This window comes from Corapipo altera, unplaced genomic scaffold (genome assembly GCF_003945725.1).
Source record: "Corapipo altera isolate COAL_440 unplaced genomic scaffold, ASM394572v1 44, whole genome shotgun sequence".
Taxonomy (NCBI): Eukaryota; Metazoa; Chordata; class Aves; order Passeriformes; family Pipridae; genus Corapipo; species Corapipo altera.
This window is the reverse complement of record NW_020884880.1, coordinates 188,844-204,736: the sequence shown is the minus strand read 5'-3', so window position 1 is coordinate 204,736 and position 15,893 is coordinate 188,844. Positions and strand designations below refer to the sequence as shown.

The window sequence follows — 15,893 nt, the reverse complement described above, 5'->3', positions numbered from 1 at the left end:
GATTTCTTTCTGTGACCAGTCACAGGACCTGAGGGAATGGCCTGGAGTTGTGTCAGGGGAAGTTTCGGTTGGATCTTAGAAAGAGATTCTTCAGCCAGAGGGTGGTTGGGCACTGGAACAGGCTCCCCAAGGAAGTGGTCAGAGCACCAAGCCTGACAGAGTTCAGGAAGTGCTTGGATGATACTCTCAGGCATATAGTGTAACTCTTGGGGATGGTCCTGTGCAGGGCTAAGGGTTGGACTCGATGATCTTTACAACTAGGCATAATCTGTGATTCTGTGAAAATACTGGGCCAATTTGCTACAGTACACAGAGACAGCTAAATATGAAATTGAAGAAAAAAAACCCCCACATTAAAAGTAAATTGTGTAACTTTTCCCAAATTTATATTATTCACCCATTCATTTGAAAAGTTCAATCTGCTTCAGCAGCCACTGATGTAATTTTCGGGATCATAGCTGATCTAACAGTGGAGCACTGTCAAACACTGCACCTTGTCACATCAACTTTCCTTTATCTCGTAATTCCTGAAAAGCAAAAGTAAGTTTGTGTTTCACCATCCTTGCTAGGAAACACATCTTTGACAGCTTTGTGAATTAGACAGACATCCATTGACAACACCTTTAAACAAACTCAACCACAACACATAAAAGAGTCTGAATCACCATGGCTTCCACATCTAATGTCCACATTTCTGCATGCCATTAGAAACAAACTGTAAATATGCCAAACTAAATTGGAGCAGGGCAATTGGTTTTTTTTCAAATGACAGATGTGCAAACAAAATCACTAAAACAAGATCACAGAATCATAGAATCACAGAATCACAGATCAACCGGCTTAGAAAAGACCTCCAAGATCATCAAGTCCAACCCTTGATCCAACACTGCTGTGGTTACCAGACCATGGCACTAAGTGTCACATACAGTCTCTTCTTAAAAACCTCCAGGGACGGTGAATTCACCACTTCCCTGGGCAGCCCATTCCAATGTCTGATTACTTTCTCTGTAAAAAATTTCTTCCTAATATCCAACCTAAACCTCCTCTGGCACAGATTAAGATCATCCGCTCTTGTCCTGCTGCTGGTTGCCTGGGAGAAGAGACCAACCCTCATCTGGCTACAACGTCCTTTCAGGTAGTTGTAGAGAGTGATGAGGTCTTCTCTGAGCCTCCTCTTCTCCAGTCTAAACAACCCCAGTTCCCTCAGCCTCTCCTCATAGGACTTGTGCTCGAGATCAAGTAAGACACATTACACTATGTAAACAATTCACTCAGCAAAGAAATAAAACCACCAGTATTTTTCTTCACCCTTAACAAACTTTTAAAATGCAGCTGCATTCTAAATTAGAAATCTTACATCTTATTAATGAATTACAGTGCTTTCTCTCTGTTTTTAATAATACATTATTCCATGAAAAGAGACCTTTAGGAGAAAAGCAGTCTCAGCTTGTCCAGATGTGATGCCTTCTCTTCCCCTCTCTAACATTTATTGAAACTCTGTGGTTGTCAGAAGACGCATCACTCCTGAACTGGCTTTCTTCTCTTTTACATCTGTGTCCACCTCAGTTATCAAGTCTTTTTTCCACACTGGACTGTCTTTCTGCCTTAGCCTCTTTCCTTTGCTTGTTGAAAGACAGCCATTAAGCAGAGGTTAACATTAATTATATATAGAAAAGAGTCAAGACCATTATTCTGCTTGCTTTACATTTTAACATGTGTTTCAGTAAACAGAGCAGGAATATACAGAAACACTGCTGCAAATCCTCCACTGCAGAAGCCCTTGCATCTTGGCTGGAGTTTCTTTAGCCTTGCTTTGTATTTACCTGCCTTAAATGTCTGGTGGTAGGGCAATGCACCCCCTGCAGAGGCTATAGAAGTCATGTCTTCATCTTGGGACAGATGTGAAATAAAAATGATCCTACTTCAGCCTCCAGAGATTTGTACCAAAAGACATTCAATGCAAATTAGAAAACAAGCTGTGCAAAAGTTTACCAAGACACTTGAAACCTCAGTAAATACAGTCAGTTGTAATATATAACATAATACAATAATATCATACAAATATATAATACAAAAATGTATTGTATTTACAATATTCAGAACAAACTGCATGAGGGATGGTTCTAGATTAAAGATTCTGGGAACTCTGTTGGACATGAAACCACTTTATTACAGATGTATTTAAATATAATTTCCAAACTACTATGAACTAAAATAATCTACTTAGACCCATATTTTGCCAGAATAGTTAGAACTTAGCAAAAAAATAGAAATATAAAAATTACAGGTTTTTTTCCAACATTATATTTTCATTTTTCTTGGTTTCATCTAAATTAGGAATAGAATAGAAATAATACTCAATAATAAGGTAATGCTTACTTTGGTTGGTTTATTGAAAAGGCAGGCGCCACCTCCATTGTTTAAAAATTCATGATACTCTTCAATATCACACTCAGAGAACTTGCTTGGAAGATAGTACCTGACAGAAATAAGGCAGCAGGATTACTTTCTCTAGTGCTTTTTACACTGTATTTTCTTTTTTCAAAATAGGAGAAATATGACATTATAGTTTAGAAAAAGTATAAAAGCATGCTGTTCAGAATCAAAGTGACTCTTTGTAAGTCTATCTAACTGGAAATCCTTTCAGTAAATAACAAGGAAATTTCAACAACGACATAGAGCTCATGGAAAGTGAGAGGTTTAGAACATTTCACTAAACTTTTACAAGTCAAAGACCTCAAGTCTTAGTACGCAGCGTGTAGTTCTCACAAGTGTGACTTGTTCCACTAACAGGCCTGATCTCAGAAATATATTTATTTCCCATACATACTGCAAGAGACAAAGACTGATCCTAGTTTGTTTCCCTCTTAGAGGAAATTGCTCTCCTGGCCGACAGAATTTTCATATAATAGAGTTATGCCATTTTAAACATCCTTCTAACAAACATCATCTAACATTTCAGCTTCCCCCTATCGTGTGTAAAACTCAGTAAATTTCAACTGAGTACAGAGCGCCAATCTGAGGCACAGTGCCCCACCTAAAAACCATATGACTCTTTGCATGGATCCTTTCCACAGGGAAATAATTTTTCTCAAAGGACTTCAGTGATCTTTATATTCAGGTGCATAGTCATAAAAGTAGTTATGCTTCAAGCAGATCGTGAAGTCTCAAGGGCTTTCCTCTATCAGCTCATCACAGAATAAAAAAAATATTAGCCAGTGTTATCCTGCATTGCCAGGAGTGATTACTGGCCCTTTCCATCCCTAGTGTTCATCACTTAGGTCTAAACACTACAGAGATTGTGGAATTCACCAACATTCATCAATAAGCTAGGTAAATAAAAGGTTTTTTTGTGTACCTAATTATTTGAACGTCAGATAAAGAATTTTAAGGCCCTTAGATAAGAAAGCACTTTTGCAAGAATCAAAAATGTTTCTCTGATTTGATTTTTAACACACTAAAAATCAGAAAAATCCTACCGTATATGTTTTCAGTATACCAAGGTGAAAAATGCACACATTCATACTTTCAAAGAGCTTTGGATGAAATACACTTCTTTGTTCAAAATTTTTCTGACCACAAAGCTATTGTGAAAATTTGCATATCCACTTGAAATCAATTAAAAACTTGGAGCACTGTCTACATCTAAAACTAGACTACAGTTTAATTTACACACATGATAAAAGACAAGCCTGTAATAAGAATTAAGGCCTTTATACACATATTAGAAGGCATCAAGTTTCAATAAGTAGCAAAAATTTGCTGATTCACTAGTTCTTAGGTAAAATCTCTCCAGGCACACTCAGCCTCCAATGGGGGCATTTTTTTTCTGACAATATCACACAACTTGAGGGATAAAAAAATGATAGATACAGATGAAAGATTCCAACAGAAACACTGAAAATGAGACATACTTCAGAAATTGGATTACAGTATTTCAAGAATTAGGGTATGTCATTGTTTGTTCCCACAACTCAATAGCAAACCTGCAGGAGAAAAGAAGCTACGTATGCTTCTGTTTCTTTGCAATAACATGGCTTGACTGTTGAACCCAGTGCTTCTAAAGTTAAATCAGCATTCACCAAAAATTCTCATATATCCTCTCATTAAGTCACTTATTCTCACATTTCTTTGAAGGTATCTAAGGTACATAGCTAATTCCTTACTTTCTGAAAAATGAGTCATCAAAAATATTCTGCTGAACCACAAGAGGGAAACATTTTCACACCTTTCCTTTATGTCACTATACAAAGAACATGACTTTCCTCTAGTGAAATGCCTTACCCCATATCTCCCATTATGCATCCAGACCACATGTCCTCACACTTACACTCACCTGACAAAAAAAAAAAGATAAAATCAAAAGTTACATCTTGAGTCTTGTGAGTCCAAAATAATAAATTTCTTATCACAAAAAACACACTGTACTCAGTTCCATTTCATATTTTAATACAAGTTGAAAAGAACAATTTTTTTGTTTATTGCACACCTTGGTTTAAGTGTATCAGTGCACACTCCCAAACTTTTTCTAAAAACTATGCATGATTCTATGCAATCCTGAGCTTTGAAAATATGTCCTGTTTTTCTTTCCTTCTCTTAAAGTGAAGTTAGAGGAAACTGCAGTGTCAGCCTTCAGCACTTGCAAATCATGAGTCAGCTCTCTCGTCTTCTCCTGTGTGATGATATTAAATTCCCAAATTTTCAGAGTACAAAAAAGAATCATTTTAACTCTTCTATTTTTTAGTTCTCTTCTTTGACTACACTAATGTGACTGAGGAAATCTCCACTCAAAAAAAATCCCTAACAATAAGGCAGACAAAAAAAGCATAAAAGAGTCAGTAAACACAAGGTAATACAGCAGGATCTATCAGCTTCTTCCTCTGTTCTCCCTCCCTTCACCATGCAACTCCCTGGCTGGCAGAGGGCAGTCCTCCCTTCTGCCCTGCCAGCCTGTCTGGGGTCACTTTGTTTTGGTCTCAGTCCACCACTTTCATTACTGTGTCTTGTTTCTGTTTCAGTAGAAGTGCTTTGTACATACGCATTCTGTAACTTGCCTTACTGTACATGAACATCAGTTTATTACTTCCATTTTAAAAGTACAACTAGAAAGGAAATGAGGCTCTGTCCAACAGTTGCATTCTCTCCTCTCCCCATCAAAAGTGCCCTGCCTCCCTCAGCCATAGAGAAAGGGAATTGCCACTATTATAATTTTCACTTTTACCCTGCCCCTATATCAGCTCAAAAATACGCAGATGGAAAATGAATGCTGAACATGTCTGTAGCATAGAGCATCCGCCCTACATTTCTGAGTATTTTTAAAAATAGAATTACATAATCTGCAAAATCCTTTAAATGCAGATATATCCCTGCATTATATACTTCTTTACAATGTCTGTAAACAAAATCCACATAAGCAGAGTTCTATTACTAAAATAGTAATTTATCTTTTTTCAAATAGTAATTTATCTTTTTTAAGCCACAAAAGTACATATGATCCAATAAGTAAACACTCCAATTCATCATCTAAATTGTTTCAAAACTGTATTTTTATTTTAATCATATCAAGGTTGGGACTTAATATAACATGGAAGCAGGGAGGGTGAGGTGCTTGTTGAGGGAGATTTGAATTAAAGCACTGCTTATAAACAGGGGTTACTAAGAAGTTGAATACCAAGGTTACAGGAGAGAAATGGTAGCAGTAGGGTGGCAAATACAAGGTATTAGTGTAATCTACAAGAGGAACTGGGCATTTGGGAAATCTGCAAGAAGAAATCAATCAAGGAAAACAGAGAAAAAGTTATATTGCCAAAACTATTTTGCGTAACAGTATTAAGCTTACTCCTCATCATCCCCAGGTCTAATAATGTATGTTTCCACCTTCGTGCTGTAAGACAGCAGCTGTTTTGTCCATGGATGGAACACTAAATCTCCCTGAATTGAACGGAAGTGGTAGACAACTTTATGGTTTATTTTGAATGAAACACTGACACCACTGCTACCAGGAATTACAAGCAGGGGGATATCATAGTATTTAAATAGTGGAAAATTATTGATATCACAGAATCACAGAATATGCCTAGTTGGAAGGGACCCACAAGGATCATTGAGTCCAACCCTTAGCCCTGCACAGGACCATGCTCAAGAGTCACACCAGGTGCCTGAGAGTATCATCCAAGCACTTCCTGAACTCTGTCAGGCTTGGTGCTCTGACCACTTCCCTGGGGAATCTGTTCCAGTGCCCAACCACCCTCTGGCTGAAGAACCTCTTTCTAAGATCCAACCGAAACTTCCCCTGACACAACTCCAGGCCATTCCCTCAGGTCCTGTCACTGGTCACAGAGAAGAGATCAGTGCCTGCCCTTCCTCTTCCCCTCACGAGGAAGTTGTAACAGCAATGAGGTTTCCCCTCAGTCTCCTCTTCTCCAGACTGAACAGACCAAGTGACCTCAGCCGCTTCTCACATGGCTTTCCCTCAAAGCCCTTCACCATCTTCGCTGCCTTCCTTTGGACACTCTCTAGTAGCTTAATGCCTTTTTTATATTGCAGTGACCAAAACTGCACACAATATTCAAGGTGAGGCCATCACAGTGCAGAGCAGAGCAGGTCCCGTCCCTTGACCAGCTGGAGACGCTTTACCTGATGCCCCCAGGACACAGCTGGCCCTCCTGGTTGCAAGGGCACTGCTGACTCATGTTCAACTTGCCATCGCCCAGGACCCCCAGGTCCCTTTCCGTGGCACTGCTTTCCAGCACCTCATTCCCCAGTCTGTACAAACATCCAGGGTTGCCCCATCTCAGGAGCAGAATCCAGCACTTCCCCTTGTTGAACTTCCTATGGTTGGTGATTGCCCAGTCCTCTAATTTGTCGAGGTCTCTCTGCAGGCCCTCCCTGCCTTCAGGGGAGTCAACAGCTCCTCTGAGTTTTGTGTCATCTGCAAACTTGTTTAGTATCCCTTCCAGTCCTGTATCCAAGTCATTTATGACAGAGCTCGGTGGAACCTCACCAGCGACAGGTCACCGGCCTGATGTTACCCCATTCACTATTACCACCTGTGCTCGACCCATGAGCCAATTGCTCACCCACTGCATGATGCGTTTATCCAGCTGTATGCTGGGCATTTTGTCCAGAAGGATACTGTAAGAGACAGTATCAAAGGTTTTACTGAAATCCAAAAAGATTATATCAACTGGCTTCCCTTGATCAACTAGGTGGGTTACCTTGTCATAAAAAGAAATCAGGTTTGATAAGCAGGGCTTTCATCTCATGAAGCCATGCTGGTTGTGACCATGTCTGTCCCTTCTCATGTTATTACAAGAAATAAAAATATTTCAATGTTGTGAGAAAGATAAGGAAGAAATACATGCCAGAGAGATACTGATAAGATTCTCCACATTTTAAGATTTTTTTTTCTTGAGATAGAGTGAAAAAACAAATAACCTTACCACTTATAATTTTTCTTCTGTCTGAGAAAATGCCAATGTTTTGGGCCAAGGTCTGTGCCAGGGTAACTGCCATCAAGTCTGGCTTTCCAAACTGACAGAAATAAACAAGGTAGGAAAAGTAATCAGTTACATACAGGCATCTCAGATTAAAGTGAAGCTTTTCTCACTTCAAAGCAATAAAAGGCAAAGTCACATCCACAATGCTAAGTGTTCTTACTTCAGGGTAGTTAGATAATGAACAAGTGAGGAAAACTAAGCACTGGCTTATGGATAAGTTAAGTAAGAGAAAGTCTGTTTATTTCTTGCTATTGTGGCTGCAAATATGAATGACAGGATATTGCAGAACTTGCTGAAAAGTGTATTTGAATCTATATCTGACTTTATTCACACATCACTTCATTGAGATGTCCCTTCTATAGAGCTGCACTAAAATTCTGAATCAGTAAAGAAAGAGAAAAATATTTTGAGGAACATATCTGCACTGATAAATTCTGTGCAGATAAATTTCCACCACTTTTTGCTCATACCAGTATCTCCACCTACCTCATTCACACCTCCGCCTTTAAGCAAGGAGCAGATTCCACCCGTGTGGGCTATTCCACTTCGACTGCTCTGAAATCGACTCCCCCTTTGACAAAAAGGAAAGAAAAAGGAATTTTACCCTGATCAGTCCATGAGTTTCGCATTTATTTATTCCAGTATCTACCCTTCTGATTTTCAAATGAGAAGCTGGCATTTGCAAATGCTGGTTGCCACCACTACACTGCAAACTGTGCAGAAACAAAATGGGAAAAACAGATAACCACCTCACATGACAAATTATCTCCAGAAAAGTTATATCATCTTGCCTCCTCCTTCTCAGAATACCGAATACAAGAAGGCATAAGAAGAAGAGGACTATTTTGTCAAATCACCTGGATCTCACCAGCCCTTTGTTTCTTGACATACCACTGCACTGAGCGACTTCTGCTGGCACATGCTACAGGCAGAGTGCAGGAGAGGTTATCATGCTGCCAACGCAGGGGAACTAGTAAAATGACACTGTCTAAATGGGCAATGCTGATGGTAAAAACTCATAGGGAGAGGCATTAGTGGAAGATGCAGCACTAGGTGAAAATTCCCTGAAACTGCAGCCCGTCTCATCCAAGGAACAGATGCACTCCAAGCCTAAATCTAGTCACCTCTTTGGCGCTGACCACATCAGCATGAACGACTGCCAGTTACTGAAGACAAAATATATTCTGCTCTGCTTGAGAGTACTGATCCATCTGAGCCCTGGCAAGTTATTTTTCTCAAAAAAATAAGAAAATCATCGAGAAACAATACAATGGGCTACCTGTGATGAAGGTGAAAGCTCATTTGTAACCACCGCACCATCACACCGGCTAACCTCACCTCCCAACTTAGCCATGTCTCACTCAATTTCAGAAACTGCTATTTCTAAACAATCTATGAATGCAATACCTCAAACACCATTTGGTGGCGCTATAGATAGCACTAGAATTAGCATTACAGGCCAAATCAAGTTCTCTTCTGTCATAGTCAATCCACACACATTCACAAGAACAAGACTTCCCCCCAAAGATCTTACAATGTACCAGAGAACATCCATGAAGGATGTGAGAAAACCTGATTCCCATTTAACAGATGAAGATCTGAGCCATGGAGAAACAAAAATCTACAAGCACAACTTGCAGATCTTACCAGCTTTCTTCATGACAGAAGTCAATGACAGTAAATAACCATGTGCAAAAATTCTGAAAGGATGGATACTGGGCTTGGGTATCCTGGAATCATACCGGAGTAATGTAAAAGTGAGGTGTTTAAGTTAAGTTTATTCATATAGGATTCTAAAATAGTCAGTACAGGGGAAAAAGGACCCTAAAAGATATTCATATGGCCTGTCTGTTGTGGATCAGAAATTTCAGCCATGAACCTCTCCTCTATTTTTGGAGGTTCTATTTTATTATATCAATCTTATTTCCAAAACAATTTAGATATTTAGAGAAAATAACATTCCTCTTGTCTTATTCTTCTTATAGCTCAAATGTCTTGGGAGAACAAACTGTTTGGAGGATCTGAAACACTTGAGTAATCCTGCAGCATGCAGGTCATTCAATAAAGTAAAGCAGGCCATAGTGTGCTTAAGCAGGAAACCTCATTGGTTTCAAAACTGATGTTCTGCTTTTAAATAATACAACAGGGCCATCCATGCTCTGCTGCTGAAGAAGCCAACCTCCGAGGTGGAACCATGCATGACCCTCCAGGTATCTGCACTTGTGGACAGGTAATTGCACAGAATAACAAAGGATTACAGCACATGCAGCTCAGTCTTAGTACGTTAAAACTAGAACGAGAGTCAAACCTCTAGTTGCATTGGCAGGCAATTTGTGCATTATCTTTTCTCCACCTCCCCACCCAAAACATTTTTTTCTGAATTACACACACAACAGAAAGGAGATGCATGAGCCACTTGTGAGAATCAACCCCCAAGGAAAGAAAAAGCCCAGTAATAAAACATCACACGAGGTTACGTACGAAAAAAGGTGAACTGCGTCACTTTTCTCTCTGATAAAATCCCTCCTATATTTCATAAACTCACGCAGGGTCACCAAGGGATTTTCAGATATGGTGAACTTGTTATCAGTAGCCCAGGTTTCCATGGCAACCAATACTATCCTGGTGTTAAGTTGTTCTTTATATATCTAGTATATTAACAGAATGAACAAACACATTATGTCAAATAGAACAAAGGTGAGTTTTACCCTTTCTTGAAATAGCTTGCATCTTTACATAACTAAATAATTAGCTTCTTTTAGCACAATTTAGGTTCTCCCAGGTGATTTTATCTCCCTTAAACCCAACAAACATGAAAACAAAGTAAAATCTAAATTCTAGGCCTAATTCTTCAGTCAGTTCTCTTAGTCTGCAAAAAGATCCCTTGTAGGTCCTACACAGGCAGAGGTGCATAGAAGAAAGATATGATTTTTGAAAAATTACTATAGAACCATTCCAAATACCACGAAGATTTGGAATTAATGGGTCTTTTATAAATCCAGCTTACCCCAGTGACACATAAGGGCTCTCTTGTACTGAATAGTGATCTATAAAACCATATTTTTTACTGTTGTACACCTCTAGAGGAGTATTTAACCTTATGCTGGCTTAATCACAAAAAAGAGGCCATCCTTTCAATGCTGGGGGTTGACACTCCACACCAAATACTTTCAAGCATTTTTTTCTAGTAATACTGTTCTTTTTCTAGCAATATTTTAGTGGGGTGAGGTGCAAGAGCAGCATCTCATCCAATTTAGCATCATAGATATAATCCACATAGCCCACCTCTACATCCCTATTCTTACTCATTTACTCAAATGCACTTTTTCTGGAGAATTTTAGTGCATTCTTATTTCAGATTGTCTTTTGGGTTTCAAGTTGTCAACACAGGGATTTTGTGTTAAAAACTGTCATATCTAAGGTGCTCTTTAATACCCTCAAGACATTGATACAGCAGGATACTTAAACATTTGAAGCCACAAGAAGTCTCTAATGCATTACGTTAGACAGAGGCTTTATAGGTGGCTGACTGTGGTTCTAGATGAAAATTTGTGATCTTTACATACATTATTATTGGTATACAATGAACTGACAACTCCTGCATACATCGCCCGGAGAATCATATGACTCATCTCACACATAAAAGAACACTTAGTTGAGTGATACTTACTAAATCTGCCATGTTCACAACTGATTTAGCATAGCTGTTAGTATGGCCGACTGACAAGCGGTGCTTTTTACACTGCGAAATGAACACAGACAAGTTACACATGCAGAATTCAGAAAAATAAGCTCCATTTCCAAAAAAGAATGAACTAAAAAGCAACTATGTCAACAGTAAAACCCCCGTGCAAAGTTTGGTCTCCTGTGCTGAATGTAATGACAAAAAGTAATACTGGAAAATTGCTCAGAAATTCAAATTATTGATATTCTTTACAACAGCTGTTGTGAGGATCTATTAATTCCTGTTTGGAAAGTACTCTAAAGCCTTTACTGGGAAATGCTATAAGAACCACAACATATTGTTACTCTTCTTATCTTTATTGTTGGAAAATTTAAAGTCCATCACAAATGCCAATGCAGAAATTAGCAAAAAAACTTCTATAGTTGAGACTCCTTCAAAGCTGTTATCCCAGAAATCCAGAAGTGCCTGCATCCATGTTCTAATCTAACAGACTTCCTTTTTTTTTCTTCAGTTCTCTTTCTCAAGCTGTTTTCTGCCTGTATAGTTACACATTCCCAAAATGCCACAGTAACTGGTTCAAATCATTTCAGCAATCAGATTACAATGGCACCTTTACTGAAATCTGTAATGCAGTTCTATAAAGATCACACTGTAAACAGCTGTCCAGGTACTCCTATTTACAGGAAAAAAACACTTATGAATGAGCACCATGGGTATGGAAGTCACAAGTATCTCAGAGTAATTTAGGACAAAATGGACAAGATTTTCAGAAATGTTTAACTATCTTGTGCCCCATGATGTTTGATTTTGGAGTGAAATTTGTCCATATTTTCTGGAAGTTAGGATCTTACAGTGGGCAAGAAGAAGTGCCCAGCAACTAGTGGGTGAAAAAGATATGGTTTCAAGAAGGAATGGGGGGAAAAAAACACCAAAAATAAGGAAGTTACTGAAAAAAAAAACAAACCAACAACCAAAAAGCCAGAAGAACAGGACTGTGAATCTAAAAATGACAGAAAGGATGAAATGAAAAAGCTAAAAAATAAATGGAAAATGAAACACTGAAACAAAGGGAAATAAGTATACTACTCAAGTCTCTATTTGCAGTTAAAATCTCACACTTCAGGATACTTAGAGACACTGGAGGCCTACTGAAATATTTTCAGTATAATAATTTATAAGTCCATTTGGGTTTTAAAAACTTTATTCCCCAGCTGGAAGCAACGGTTGGACAAGCAGCTGAGAGGGCAGAGAGGCGGGCACTGCACCCCTCGCAGTGGTGAGCACCCCAGGGGGACTGGTGGGATGTAGCCAGTTCCCTGGACCAGAGGAGGAATTTCATTGTGCCCTCTGGGAATAACTGGTGAGGGTGAACAGCAAAAGCAGCTCCAACTGTTTACGGTGTCAGCTCCACACCAAGTGCACCTGGAGCGAGGCATCGACTGATGCACAGAGGGAAATCTAAATACACATGTCCACCAGCCCAGGCAATGGGGAAAGGGACAACCCCAGAGCTGACAATGATACTTCCTTCTCCCACGAGGAGATTATTTGGCTTCTTCAGTCATGGATATTCACTGGCATTTGCTTCCGAGAATAAACTCCTAAGTGGACTGATTCTTGCAGTAGTTGTAATTAATCAAAGTCAGAAAACATGGTCCTTGGAGAAAATCTTCCCAAACAGCTAAGGTCCCAAGGTGAAACTTGTTGCTTCATGTCTTTAGGATCAAACACAATTACACCAATTTAGGGAATCTGCATCCATTATTACTCGTTTTAATGCAAGAATTTGTTGCTATGCTCACCAAACTGAGCTGAAGGAGGAGCACGCTGTCCAAGGACAGTGACACGTTCCTTGTATACTTTGATGTCTATTTTTGCCAATTTGGGTATTGTTTGAGAGAACCGCTGCACATTAAACAAAGAGTAGACAAAACGTATAGAAATATTTTGATTTTTAAAGCCATAAAGGACCATAAAATCATCTAATGTCACCAATCAGATGAACACCACCAGTCTGAACTTTTATCCAGTTACTTCAAGATGGGATTCTATCATTTGTGTTTGACACTGCCTTTGAAGACTGCAAGGCATGAAGAATTCACCATTTCCTTTGATATTTTCATTAATTATTAATCATCTTCACTTACATAAATCTGTGCCTTTTCCCACTTCAATGAGCCTGGTTTTTCTTCAATACACTAATCTTTATTATGTCTCTTTCCACTACATTAAAGAGCCTATTTATGTTCTCCCAGAGAAAGTATACAAGCTTAACAAAATAATTTCCCTATATTGATTTGGATGTATCAAAAAAATGTAGTCACTATTAATTTCCCCATTGTCAACTGCAATAACTGCACTATTGATTGCTGAGTGGCTGTAACTAAGAGAAGTGTTCAAGAAAGCCAGAAAGAAAATCATCAGCTTAAGTCACACTGACACTGCTTTATGACCCTTTTGCCTGATACTCAGGCCTAGTTGCATTCCTTGTGTAATTACCTTGCCAAAATTCAGAAACAACTTCATCAATGGTTAATGAAACCAGAATCTTTTTTATTAAGGACATACTAAATGTAATCTGGCCATATATTGTTCTTAATTGTTATCTCTTATGGATCAATTAAAGGTGATGCTAATTATAAATGTAAGATGTTGAAGTGTGTCAGTCTTACCATTAGATGATCATTTACAATCATTAACTCAATGTATTTTGTTTCTTCTTCAACTTTACGTGGAATCTGACGAACCTACAGAGAGAATATAACTCTAAGGTTAGAGTCTTACGATACAGAGAGAGTGTAACTGGTACCAAACACCTGTGCTTAGTGGTTCCCCCACTTTAATAAACAGGGAATGAACCCTCAGTTTAGAATATTTATTTTGAATCAAAATAAAGTGAGCTACTTGTCACCATCAGAACATAAAAAAAATATACGTATTTCATTAATGGGAGTTTCTGATAAAACCCTATACTCAAAATGAGAGAAAACAGTTTTTCATTTGAAATTCAGCAGTATTTAACAATTTAATAACTCTTCACGTAAGCAATGTCCAAGAGAACCCAACAATGTTCAGCTCACATTATGTATCTCTTTTTGTAACAGCTGTATTGATATAGAGATCTCATGCCAAACCAGCAAAAGCAGCAGAACTCCATGTGGGCAAATTAACTCAGCAGACATGACAAAAACTTGATGGTATATTACTTATAAACAAACATATTGGCACATACCTGCCTTTTCCTTCTTTTGTGTCTTGGCCTTACAACAAAATTCTGTGATGTAGCATTCATCTGCCAGAACTCTAAGCAGAAAACACAGACAAATACACTGAATATTTACAAGAATATATTCCAACAATTAGGGACCCTGATGCCACAAAACCATAGTATGGCATTCTTCAGCACATCAGATGCAGTAACAACTCATTTTTTAAAGTTTCCAACTAGAAAGGAGGCAACGTTACAGATGTTTCTCAGTAACAGGGCTCTTATTAAAACCTCTACTAGTGATAATCTGGGTCTGTTGAAACAGATGATCTGTGGGTGTCACACTTCTGAAAGCACAGCAGATGTTCTATGTCAAAACTTCACCAACACTGGGCATGAAATATTATTAGTACAGTGCTTCCATGGAGTGAATAACATTTTCAGGAATTCAGCAGCCATTGACAGAGTTCTTGCAATAGCTACCTAAATTAATAAGAAGAGCATGGAAGGCAGAATTAATGCTTTAAGACGATTATATTCACAAAGGAAAATATGTCAGCGTTGGGAGAAACCTTATAAGATTTGGCAATGCTCACTTATCAATACAATATTCCTCCCTGCTAATCCCACTGTGTCTTTAATTTCTTAAACCTCTAATCATATGCACCAAGTAGTTTATTCTTTTGCCAAATCCCTTCACCAAATCTATTACTAGCCACTCATGGAAAAGGACACATTATAAATTAAGCAGAAGACAATACTTGTTCTCACCCTTTTAAATGTCCAAGAAGTATTTTTCCATCATTAATCTTACATTCATAGTCGCTGCCTCTCTTTCCCTATACAAAAGAAACCTCTTTCCTTATCTTGTATAAACGTGTTTGCTATTCACATAACCCCAAGATCTTTCTTTGAGACATGTAAATTAAATGTTTGCAGTTGCTTCATTTGTAATATTTCTTTTTCCCTTTACTGACTTCACACCATAGGCTCCCTATTTATAGCTTAAAGACCTGCAGTCTCTTGAGTTTGCAATGGTGAGAAACTAAATCTTGAAAACTTTCTTACAGTGTTATTTTTATTATGTTTTATATATGTTAATTAATTTAGCATGTGTTCTGGTGCTACACAACTGGATCTTAACCTGTCATTTTTGGTTTAATTACATGAGTAACGAAACTGTTAAAAATAACACTTTTCAACTAATAAAAAAATAATTTACAATAAGTATACAGGGTCTCAGATAACTTTACCAGCAAATGTGATTGTTTTACCACCACCAGAAGTCAGTCATCTCCAGAGGGAAATGATGCAGCCATTAATGTTAACACATTAACACTGTGTTATAATTCACAAGCTGGATGAATTCACACACAGTACATTTCCAGCCAAGAGCCTTCAGGCAACAGAACATGACCAGCGAAATCAACAAAAGCCTAACAAGATATTTTGATGGGAGTAGTTTACCTTGAAAAACTGTAATGAGGATTCGCAGTCATAG

General features: G+C 38.3%; 1 protein-coding gene across 5 annotated transcripts in view; it reads right to left on the bottom strand.

The window, feature by feature from the left end:
• The window catches only part of ADAM22 (ADAM metallopeptidase domain 22), a 128,538-nt gene that overhangs the window by 35,578 nt on the left and 77,067 nt on the right, over positions 1-15,893 (bottom strand). For all 5 annotated transcript variants that reach the window (XM_027639445.1, XM_027639443.1, XM_027639446.1 and 2 more), the window contains 8 exons: positions 14,417-14,487; positions 13,857-13,931; positions 11,170-11,241; positions 9,981-10,147; positions 7,986-8,070; positions 7,443-7,533; positions 4,285-4,336; positions 2,380-2,479 (listed from right to left, as the gene is read on the bottom strand). In XM_027639445.1, coding sequence (XP_027495246.1) covers positions 2,380-2,479; positions 4,285-4,336; positions 7,443-7,533; positions 7,986-8,070; positions 9,981-10,147; positions 11,170-11,241; positions 13,857-13,931; positions 14,417-14,487 — 713 coding nt within the window. The remainder of the gene's footprint in view (positions 1-2,379; positions 2,480-4,284; positions 4,337-7,442; positions 7,534-7,985; positions 8,071-9,980; positions 10,148-11,169; positions 11,242-13,856; positions 13,932-14,416; positions 14,488-15,893) is intronic.